Source organism: Petaurus breviceps, unplaced genomic scaffold (genome assembly GCF_028583685.1).
Source record: "Petaurus breviceps papuanus isolate PSGF00001 unplaced genomic scaffold, PetGlider_PUasm1.0 76, whole genome shotgun sequence".
NCBI classification, from domain to species: Eukaryota; Metazoa; Chordata; class Mammalia; order Diprotodontia; family Petauridae; genus Petaurus; species Petaurus breviceps.
Genome location: NW_027186473.1, coordinates 45,329,223 through 45,341,584, shown reverse-complemented (window position 1 = coordinate 45,341,584; position 12,362 = coordinate 45,329,223). Strand labels below are relative to the sequence as shown.

At 37.8% G+C, this 12,362-nt stretch overlaps 1 protein-coding gene across 5 annotated transcripts in view; it reads left to right on the top strand.

Annotated features, from left to right (window-relative positions):
* INPP4B (inositol polyphosphate-4-phosphatase type II B) overlaps nt 1–12,362 on the top strand; it is a 1,018,353-nt gene that overhangs the window by 862,370 nt on the left and 143,621 nt on the right. For all 5 annotated transcript variants that reach the window (XM_069105434.1, XM_069105431.1, XM_069105430.1 and 2 more), the window contains one exon: nt 5,351–5,546. In XM_069105434.1, coding sequence (XP_068961535.1) covers nt 5,351–5,546 — 196 coding nt within the window. The remainder of the gene's footprint in view (nt 1–5,350; nt 5,547–12,362) is intronic.

The following is a 12,362-nucleotide window of genomic DNA, read 5'->3' as shown; positions in this document are numbered from 1 at the left end:
GTAGATACATTAAAGGCAATGTAGACTGAGAAGAGAAGCTGGGTAGGTCCCATCTCAAGAATAAACAGACAATAACAGGATGTAGAATTTACCAAATACGTCCCAGAAGAGAAGCCATGGAGTGGTAGATAGGCACTAGACTTGGAGTCAGTTCAAATCCTGCCCTCAGGCATTAGTTTTGTGAACCTGCACAACAATAACAAAAACCATAACAACAGCAACAGCTAGCTTTTATGTGATCTTTGCAAAATGCTTTACATATATCTCATTGTAGCCTTACAGTAACTCTAGGAAGTAGCGTCTATTATTTTACTGATGAAGAAACTGAAGCAGAGGTTAAGCATCTTGGACAGGGTCACATAGCTAGCAAGTATTTGAGGATGGATTTGAACTCAGTTCTTCCTGAGTCTATCTACTCTATGCACCACACACTTAGCTATAGGAAGCTTAAAATTTCTTCATTATGCCTCAGTATCTTCATAAAATAAGTGGATTATACATGATGACCTCTGAATTCCCTTCCCATTCTAAATCCTTGATCCTATAATCCACAGGACCAAAAATAACTGCTTGGGAAAATTTGATCAGATTAACCCAGAATATAGTTGTTTAGACAGAAATAGAAACTGGAGGACACAAGGTCTCATTCAGTGGCTCTTGATTCTCATCCTGGGATAAACGCACAATCAGAATAGAATAGAAAAGAATAGAAAAATCTAGGCAATTGCTTTATCTCTCAATTTAACAGCCTAAAGAATTAGCTGATGCTATTTACTCAAGCATATTCTAGGTAGAAGTGATTAAATTGCTTGTGTTATGGCCTCAAGTCACTGAATCCCAACATGACTAATGATAGAATACTAGGTTTACGTAATTCCCCCTTGCATTTCCAACTGGAGTGCTCTCCTTGCTCCTTGTGAGTTCAGGATGCTTCATCACTTCATCAGGCAAGAAGCTGAGATTTAGCCCTGGAAGGTGTAAGTAGGCCCTGAATAGTTTGGGTTATATGGATTTGCAGGGAAAGCAATTGGTGTCATTCCTTTTGGGAGTAAGGTTGTATATAAGTAAAAAAGATAATTATTTGTGACTAAAAGCACACTGCACCCTTGTAGCAGAACAGTGCTGACAGCTCTGGTGAGATGCAAGCTTGACATCAATTTAACCATCTAGTAAAAATTGGATTTGGTTCTCTCAGGTCTGTAGGGCCTATGCCTGCACATCCAAACTGTTTGGGGAGATTGGCAGCTCAATTAAGTCAAAGCAAATGGTTATTTTCAAAATGTCTAATTAATGATTAAATTAAATTAATCTGTTTTAATTTTTTTTGTCCCTTAAACCAGTTTCAGTGTGTAATGCATGGAAAATGAGATTCTAGATCTGGAATTCAGAGGATTTGGTTTCAAATCCCACGTGTGTTGGGTGGCAACTAGCCATGCAAGTCACTAAATCCTAATTTCATTTGTAAAAGAAGGGGGTTGGAATAGAGGCCCTCATTTCAGCTCTGACTATGCAATATAATGTTAGAGTGATATATGACTGACCTTGGAGTCAAGAAGATGTAGGTCCATTGGGGGAGGGGATATACAGTGGTATCACTTTTTAGGGGTGGTGGGTAGGGGGAAGATAGGGAGAAAATTTGTAACTCAAAGTCTTGTGGAAATGAATGATCTAAACTAAAAATAAACATAAAATTTAATTTAAAAATAAAATTAAAAAAATTAAAAACAAAAAGATGTGGGTCCAAGTCCTTCTTCAGATACATAATGATGATGTCTTCATGGCAGAGTCTCTTATCCCGGCCACTCTTTATGACTATAAGTTACAGCTGAGAAATCACATGGCAGTGGAGGGTCTTTAGATCCTAGAAGTTCCCCCATACAGATCAAATCCCTAAAAGGTATATTAATCTGCATAGAAATTAAGGGATTTAAATGGTGCATTTCTTTGTCAAACTCGGTTTCTTTTGAATGGAGGACTTTATCACATCACATTTTCTCTATGCTTGAAATAATTACCTCCAAAAGTATCTAATTTAACCGAGTCTAATTTATGATCTGACAGGGCATCATATAAAATAATAAAAATGAGATGGCTCACTTGTATTGTAGCAATTTAATCTTCAGTGAATGCTTTTTTGAAGACAACTCTGTGGGGTAAGACATGCAATTATTGTTCTGCCTATTTCATGGAAGTGGTGGCAACTTTGATGATCTTGGGTTCTTGTGCCAGGGAAAATATAAATGTTTGATGGGGTTCGGTGCCTTCATTCCTGTACCTGGGCTGCTTTTTCTCCCCAAATCCTGCTGTACCCCTAAAGTTGGAGGAAGAGGAGCAGGAACCAATTAAACACTACCAAGACCTAAGTAGAGGGCAAGAGAGGGTCCATTTATGGGATGTTATGAAATATTTATATTGAACTGGAAGTATTAGAAAGTGAAGATCCAATTTTAGCAAGGCTTGTTGGATGTTCACCTGGAAGGTGAACTTCCCACACTTCCTTGAGGTTACTAGTCTCTGAGCTAACTCCTTGTTAGAGTGGTCTTCCTAACTAACAGATGAATCATCTTAGAATGACTAAACTGTGTTGAATTTAATAGTTTTTTATGTATAATATTTTCAAGGCAGAGGAGATCAGAGCTGAGAGACTTAAATAGTCCACCACCACCTGCCCCTTCATTTTGCCAATGAGGATACTAAGGCTCAGATATGTTCAGTGAATTGTTCCAGTACACACATGTATTAAGTCGAAGTCAGAATTCTAACCCATGTCTTTAATTGCAAATCCAGTATTCTTTACACAGTATCAGAGTGCTTTTTCCTGGATCCTGCTTTTACTGGTGCCAAGAGAATATTCTGTTTTGTTTTTGTTTGTTTGGGGGGGGGTCTTTTTGTTATATGCTTATATAATTGTCCAATTGTGAAACCTGATACCCAGGGAAGGAGGACAGAAGTCAGCAATCTGAGCACAGTGAGATAGTGAGAACAAATGTTCATTGTTCATCATTTCTGCTGAAGAAAAATCACAGGCTCAGAACTCCTGATAGGAGACTTTTCAGGAATGGAGAAGGAGATCATTGACTCCAAGCTTTGGAGTGTCATGGCATATGGCCTTCAGGAAAAAAGGAACCCCTAAGCCAGCCAAAGGCAATAAATACAAGATCTAACTTCACCAAGACAACTCTTAGAGTGGAGTTAGGAAATTTGTCACAGGCAAACTGATAAGGACCAAATGGGTATGTCAAAAGAGAAAGGGATTCTTAGACTATAAGGGTGGGTGGCTTCTAGGCTGAAGGGGAAAGCCCTTGTAGACCAGACAAAAAAAGGCTATTTATTGCCCAAGGAACAAGGCTTCCCCCTAAACTCAGCCAGAGAATAAGGGAGGGTGGGGGTGGAGGAAGGTGACTGTAATTTCCTTAAATCTTGAAAGTCAAGTTAGAGCATCTAGGTGCAGGGTTTGGGGATGAGAATGGAGAACAGAGAATTGTTAAGTTGCAGAGCCTGGATTTGAACTACAGCCTAACTGCAGATCCAACACTTTTTCCACTAGATACTGCATCACTCCAGATTTTAGGAGATCTAAAAAACCAACCAAACAAGAAAAAGCCCCATAAAACCTAACAGTCTCTCTAGATCAAAGTATTGTGTCCAGTGTCTTCAAGGGTTTAAAGTAGGGGAACACTAATTTTTTTTTTCCAAACAAGTAATAGGAGAAACCAAAGAAAACTAAAGAAGTCCTTTATTTCCCTGTAGAATGTTTCTACTACTAAAATTCTGCAGCTTACCATTTTTTCCTTTGATTGTTAACATATCTCCTTCCCCAGATGTCTAGGTCTCTGTAATGCTTAGCACAAAGACCCTTCAGAATAGCTAGAAGAAGGTGTAGTTTTGCCATTTTCAAGGAGTAAGACAAGGGAGAAAGGAAGTGTCTATATGTGCTTCTCTAGAGGGAAAATTGGAATGACACAGTGTCTAGGGAGAAAAGTACTAGATCTGCAGTTAGCCCCTAGTTCAAATTCAGGCTCTGCAACTTAACAATTGGGTGAGGCACTCAACCTTGATGAGCTTCACTTTCCTCATCTTTAAAATAGAAATCATACTTGAACTTCCTACCTCACAAGATCATCATGAGGCAAGTATTCTTCAAATCTTAAAGCCGCATAGTGTTATTGGAGTGAAACCTGGTTCAGAGAGGAAAGCTGGTAGTAGTGAAAAATCAGGTGTACCATAGAACCCAGTCCTAGTTAGAGATTTCTGGCTAAAGAAAAGAGTAAAATTTTACAGTGCTTTGGGGCTGTAATTCTATATAATCTTTAATGTATTATGAAGATGAAAAATCTCTAGTATCTCATCACTATTTTATTCCAGAGGAAAAAGTAATACATCACATGATCGAGTCATACTTTGATCTATCCATCATTAATTACTCTGTCCACCAGTGCTAATTGTCATCTACTCACTCCTTCTCATCCTGTACATTTCTCTTTGTGTTTCTGTAAAGGAACAAACCTACTCCTAAAGCTGGAGGACATTCTCTGTTTTTGTTTGCTTGTTTTGTTTTGTTTTTAATAGTTCATTGCTGCCATCCCCCAGGCTGTCCATCTGTTATTCCTCACTTTTTATATCTGAACAGCCCACTTCCTTTTCTAATCATCCTTGATGATAACTTTGCACCATTACTCTCACACAAGTCACCCTTGGTAATATGCTGCAGTCTGCTCACCATTAATCTTCACTGGTCTTTAGGACATTTCCCATTTATGTTCTTCTGAAATTATGTGTCCTATGATATGTAGCCACACTGTATTGCTAGGACAATAGTGATATTAATAATATGAGCCAGTAGCAACTTGAGATTGTTGAAAGAACTGCAAATTGAGAGATAACAAATTCAAAATAAAAGTATTTTTTCTTTGAAATCTAACAGTAATAATCATAATAGCTACTGATAATATTTATATAGTACCTTTAGGTTTACAGAGCATTTCACAAATATTATTATCTTTGACCCTCACAACAAACCTACCATTATCATTCCCGTTTTATGTTGAGAAAAATCAAGACAATGAAGAAGTTGTTACTTGCCCAGTGTCACCCAGATAGTAAGTGTCTGAAGCCAGATTAGAATTTAGGTCTTCCTGACTCCAGGCTCCTAGCTCTAACATGCAGCATCCAGCTTCCTATGGATGGAGGCTATTTAAATCAAATAGCATTTCCCATCTCCAGTCTTTGTATCTCAAAGACTGTTCACTAACACATTAGAATGTTCACTAACACTTAGAATGAATACATCATTTTTTTCTTCTCTAATTATTACAATGAAAATGTGTAGTGATGCTGATGCTCTTTTCAGGATAGGGTGTGGGCCAATGTGGGAAAGAGCCTCAACTGCATCATTGCCATGGTGGATCGATTACTTGAAAAAGATGGCAGCGGCAGCCGTGGTGGAGGCAGCAATGACAGTGCTACCAATGGTAGCGGCAACAGCAACACCAAAGAAGGTGAACAGGATCCTTCACTAGCAGATCCCATCACAGCTCACAAAAGTGGTAAGAAATCTTCCCTCTCCCCACACCTGCACTTTATTGACTGAGTAAATAAAATGAAAAGGCCATGATAAAATCAGATAGAGAACAAGTCAATAGTGTCCTTTGATGAAAGTGTTGATAGCATGTTTTTGCACAATCCTGACTTTAGATTATGGAAGGATATTTATCAAATTGCATCTTGCTTGTGTTCTCAGAACTGCTGGCAATGCTCATTTTCCCCCCATGGTACATAGGAATCTTCTTGAAAGAAGAAAAGTGGGTAAACTTTTTCTTTTAAGATCTGACATTGTTTAATCGATTTCCAACATTTCCTAAAAAATTATTGGAAAGAGGAACAATAGTTTGCATTAAACGATAGCTAAGATCTCAGGAGGAAATTATGACAAGTCACCGCAAGTGGATCTTCAATAGCTGGCAAAGGAAAAGTTTATGAAGGTATGGTGGATAATAATACTAAAGAACCACTGGAAGCCTAAGTTTCTGTAGATGAGACTAATTCTCAGTTATAAATCAGTATATATGATTATTACAAGGAAGTGAGAGTAATGTGTACACCAGCCAGAAAATATGTTGATGTTGAAGATGCTGATGAAGAATAAAACTTTTAAGGCTATATTTCTATGCAACGTATAGTATAAAGTTTAATTGAGGGTTGGCACTTTGATCATTAATCAGTGCTAGTAACCAAATCTGGTAATAGAGGGTGTGAGGAAGAGAAACATTCCTCTGTCTTATATCAAAGCAATTCTTAATATTACATCCATCTCTGGTTCTTGAGCTTTTGAGAGAATAATTAGGAGGAATAGAAGCTTTTGCCTTTCCTTATTCTACTATTTACTCATCTATTTATCTGTGGAATGAGTCACGAACAAATTCAGATACTCATGATTTTCTATTTGTTATTCCAATTTATTATTTTCATTTTCAGGATTTTTCTTTTGGTAGTTTTCGGTCACTATTAGCAATTGTTAAATCATGGGGAAGCAGTTGAGTTTCTGAGTTTTTCCTGAAGGTGGTTTTACCTTCTCTTTTCAGTACTCACAACTAGATGACAAATTGGTACCAAAGTGTTTTCTGGTTCTTGAATCCATCTATTCAGACTGTGTGTTCCCTCTATTTCCCAACACAGATAGTGTTTTGGATTTTTATAACATATAAGTAGGATTAATTTTATTTTCTATTGAATTTGGGGCCATGCATTTCTCCAAATCCAAAAGAAAATACACCTCAGCAAAATACTACCTTATGTGGGAGATAGTGATTTTTTTTCATTTCCCATTTGAATATTTTGGCATTGTTTGGCTTTAAGTGTACTTCTATTCTTTGTAAATATGAAGTGAATAACTCCATTTTTATTGATGGCTATATATGTGCTTCCAGAGTATTATAGTGTTTAATCAATCTTTATCATGGCATTCATGTTATATTCAACTAGGAATTTATGATACTTATCTTTATTCCATTCATCCTTCTTAGGGGTAAAAGGACTCCTAAATTGCAAGATTGCTTTTAGCCAATAAGACAAAAATAAAATATTAGCCTGTTTCAGCTATTAAATATTTCATAAGCTAAAGACTGTGTAGCAAATTCAAGATTAGAGTTTGTATTTGCTCTTCTCCTGTGTGGGTAGATATGTGTGAATAAGATGACATTGGGCACCAAGAGAAGCATTTTGCGAGGGACATACAGAATTATTTGCACTCAGAAAAAAAAAAGTCCATTTTCATATGTTCCCCAGTACATTTAAATAAATGACCCCTGCTACTCAAAATCTGGAGTGGAATTTGATTAGCCTTATTCTTTTGTATAGAACATCATAGCTTTGCTCTAATCCTAGGAGTGAAAATACCCTCAATTTCCTCTCTGGCTCATGTCATATAAAACAAGCTAGTGGGGAAATTGATTCTGAGATAACTTCTAGTGGTTTCTCTACTATCCCATTAAGTTTTCTCTAAAAGGCCATACACTGTGTGTTCCTTTGGAACATGCTGGCCTCTTGACCTGTATATTTCATGTATGAAATCCAGGTTATTAATAATATACCTCTTGTTCAGTTCACAAATTAATCCTGAAGATAAAAGAAATATAACCAAGACAAATGATGCTTTCCCTGTTGCTCTCAGTATAGCTAATGAAATAACTCTATAGCTTTCGTCATCTGGATCTTCTAAGACCTGCCTTTGGCTTTCAGTTCATTTCAATTAAAAATGTTGTTTACCTGCCACTATTTTCCCAACACTGTGGATATGCAAAAGAAGAGTATGACATCATCCTTACCCTCAACGAGCTTACAGTCTGTTGAAGGAGACGGGACTAAGACATGTAAAATGATTCAGGAACAATATAAGAAAAGCAAGTTAAAAAAATGTGTAAGATAAATAAGAAGGCAACGTGATTCCAAAAAGATTCGTACAAGAGGATGTATTTGAAGTGAACTTTGCTAAATGGGCAATATTTCGTGGCCATTGAAATACATTGTTCTTATTTCCCCATTATACAGGGAAGTTTTCATATGCTTGGAGTGGAAACCCCCCAAGTCCCTGACAGGTTTAAGGCTTGTTGGTTACCCTCAAACTGTTTTAGTCCATCTGTCAAGACAGTCTACCCATGTGTGACCGCTGCACATGCTATAGTTTCTTGAAGTCACAAGTGACAATTGGGGGAAGGTACACACCAAAGGTGTATAAACAACCTTGAAAAAGTGATTGGCAAACTCTCATACCAGAGATGCTAGCCCTCCTTGAACAACCATAACCCACACACACATGATAAGCATAACAAATGAAAGTCAGATTCAAAAATGACTGTGGAGTTTCTGCTTTAGTTCAACAATGATGTTACCATTGACAGGAGTGGAGAATTTGATAGTAGGAATGAATTGGTTTGATTAAGTAAGAAAGCTTGGGGGTGGCCAGGTAGCACAGCAAATAAGAGCACTGGCCCCAGTGTCGGGATGACCTGGGGATCAAATCCGGGCTCAGACACTTAGCACCCACCCAGAAACACCTGGCTGTGTAACCTTGAGCAAGTTACTTAACCCCAATTGCTTAGGGGCGGCCAGGTGGCTCAGTGAGTAAGAGTACTGGCTCCAGTGTCGGGATGACCTGGGGATAGAATCCAAGCTCAGACACTTAGCAACACAACCAGAAATAACTGGCCATGTAACCTTGAGCAAGTTACTTAACCCCAGTTGCTTTAAAAAAAAAAAAAAAGCTTGAGTTTGGGGCATATTGAGATTGAGATGACAATCAAAAATGCAAGTGAAGATTTCCTTAAAGAAGTTAGAAATTGTTCTTAATGTGCATGAAAGTTGTAGGATTTAGGAATCATCAGTCTTTTCATAGTAACCAAAGCAGTTAGTTTACCTCCAGGAAGAGAGGGATATTGAAGAGCAGAGAGTCAATGACAAAAATGGACATCCGTATTTATGGAGTGGGAGAAAGAGTCTTCTAGGAGAAATCAGAGAAGGAACTTAAAGATGTAAAAGGAGAGCCTAGAAGCATCACAAAAACCAAAGAAGGAAAATTTCAAGGAAGAAGCACCAGCCAAGTGTGCTTGAAGGTGACATTAACCTCAAGTAGGATGTTCTTAATGATGCATTTTCAGATTCACAGATTGAGTTCCTTAAAAATAGCGCTTTGGAATGAAAAGTGCAAGTATTACTATCACAACTATACCAATGAGGAGAGTGAACTCCAAAAAGAATGGAATGGTTTACCTAAGGTCTTGGCACCTAGCTTGGATTTGGAACTCAAACTCATGGCTCTTCAATCCAAGTGTCACAATGTGGGGTTTATCAAGAGGAAAATCATTGCTGACCCTCCCCATGTCTGTGCAAAAATTGAATACTTCAGGATTGTGCATTCACTTCTGCTCATCGCTCTGCTGCCTTTGATTTTTAGACTCTCAGTGAAATATTCTGAGGCCAGTGTCTTCATTCTTCCTGGATTTGTGAGATTTTTCTTAATATTGTCATCCTGATGAGCCATGATAAATAGTCAAAGCCCTCTGAGCATTAAATCCATGCTTTGATCTGCAGCATGTATACATGTAAGCATGCAAGGTTTAGTTAAATTTGGGAGCCCTCTATTCTATAATGGAGCATTAGAGAATATCTTCTATTATTTTGATTGTAGAAAATACAGCAGCATGATTACATGAAGCAATGATACCATATAAGTGTATCCCATTGGAAAGGAAGCACTCTTGTAGAAATTAATATTTCCATGCCTATACTAGTAGGTATTGAGAGGCAATATACAATGATGGCTGCCAGGTGGCGCCATAGTATCAGAGCCCTGGGTCTGGAGTAGGAAGACTCCTCTCCCAGAGTTCAAATATGACCTCAGAAACTGACTAGCTGTGAGACCCTGGGAAAGTCTCTTAGCCCTCTTTGCCTCAGTTTCCTCATCTATAAAATGAGCTTGAGAAGAAAATGGTAAACCATTCTGGTATCTCTTCTAAGAAAACCCCAAATGGGGTCACAAAGAGTTGGATACAAATGAGAAATGACAATAAGTGCTATTGTGGATAAAGGGTGATTGTCAGATTGGAGAGCCCTGCCCTGCCTTTGTCTCATATTAGCCATGAAAGCATAGTCAAGTCACTTAACCTCAGTGTCCCAAGTAAATTTCTTAGACTATAAGCTAGGGATGAGTTACTAATGGTCATAACTGGAGAGAACTTCTACTCTGTGGAATTTCTACCCACTGCTGAAATCACAAGTACAGGAAAAAGTATGGTCTCCTGTACTGTTCTGCGATGAATGATTTCAGGAAGTTCTGAATTGCAATATTGCCTCAGTTACATAATGTGTGACCCAGGGTTAGTCACTTAACCTCTCTAGATTTCAATTCCCCCATCTGTAAAATGAAGGCAATAAGAACATGTCTCCCATTGCTACTATCAAGAACAAATGAAATAAGATATATAAAAAGCTTTGCAGACTTTTAAGTGTTAAATAAAAATAAGTCATGCTAATGATATGTGTCATATTCATCTGGTCCCAAAGGAATTCAATTTCTTTAATTTTATTTTGTGTCTTATTAGAATTACCATAGAAAACAAATCCTTTCTCCTTTAATTATGTTGGAGGAGGCAGGAGACCTGGATTCTAATCCCAACTTGACTACTAGTTGGCTGGGTGCCCTTTGAATTAAGTCAGTTCCTTCTCCAGGCTTCAATCTTCTTATATAAATTTGGATATTACTATTTATGCAATCTGTTACATTTTTAAGTGTGATTTTTATTTTGTCTTGGGTACTAGTTCCCCACCACCCCAATGAATTTCCCAGTTTTAAATTTAAATCAATAGGAAGATAGGTTTCAAAAACTGAACTTTGGTTTACACTTACTTTTCCCTATTTTGTTGTATGAGATAGGCTTCTGTTGTTTTCTGAAATATCATCAGTTCCTGCATCATTCACTCTTGCCACTAAGCTACGTAATAAAACCTGAAAGAAGAATATCTCCAGTATGTATTAGGAAACAGACAGTTAATCCAGCATTTATAAAACATTAGTCTTATCGAATATTATCATATGAACAGACTTTATTACCAGCTCCCATTAGGAGTTTCTCTGGACAGATATTTAAATGATTGCCTGTAAGAATGAAATAATCTAGATACATCCCAAGGTTACTCATTTGTAGCCAATTCAATATGTCTGGCTTTGCTAGTATTCACTTTACATTCCTTCAGCACAGAAATTGGCTTTTCCTACGTCCACCTCCCCTGCACTCTTTCTTTGGTCTGGACCTGTGATCCTGTGATTTTTTTGGTGTGGGGGAACTCTTTGGTTTGGCTATGCCCCTCCCCGATGCATATTTGAAACTACTCTCTAACTTAGCCTTAGATAGATGGCCTGGAACATCTCAGATAAGAGTTGAAGTTTTCCATATCCTCCAATTATTCCGTGTAAGAACATAAAGCCAGGTCTTTGTGACTCCAAGGCCAGTCCTTTGTCTGTCACGCCTTGGCAACAACTGTGGTGCCAGAGAACATTGAACAGAGGAAGAATTTTGAAAGTCACAGGCTTTGGCAAGTCAATACACCCATTTCCTCTTCAATTTTTTGCTTTGGCCATTAACGGAAAGTGTGATACCACTCTCTTCTCAAACTGGCAAAATTTAAACCGACCCAGGTCACTGGACATGAGAAAATATCGCCTTTGCTCTTCTCACAGTGGTTTTTTTTTTTGTTTGTATGTTTGTTTTCATTTGGTCATGGTGCCCATTTTATATGCATCCTGTATTTGCCAGAAATTCAGGATTTAGCCTGGAAAAACATTCAGAAGGTCCCCAGAATGGTTAATTGCTTGAAAGCTGCATTTTTACTTTCCTGCCTGTTTTCTTCTTTTTTCTTTTGCTTTTTTGGAGGGTAATTGGGATTAAGTGACATGCCCAAGGTCATGCTAGTTTTTGTGTTAAGTGTCTGAGGACTGATTTGAACTCAGGTACTCCTGACTCCAGGGCCAGTACTCTATTCACTGTGCCACCTAGCTACCATCCTGCCTGTGTTTTCTTTTAAACTTTTTAATTTTCTATTCTCAGATTTATTCATGTATTTATTGACTATATAATAAAAAACCCTTCCTCTGAAATTCTAATATATACCCTCATTCAATTTAAGTAAGCGTTTGATATATTCAGAATCTGGTGGTACGAAGACTAAATGAAAACTGCCAAGGAGTTCACTGTCTAGTGGAAATTGGAGAGGGGAACCATGTATAACAAGATGAGTAAATAGAAATTAAACCGGGGAGGGGGGAGGAAAGGAGTAGAGTACTACCAACTGTGAGTTCTACAAGTAAAGAT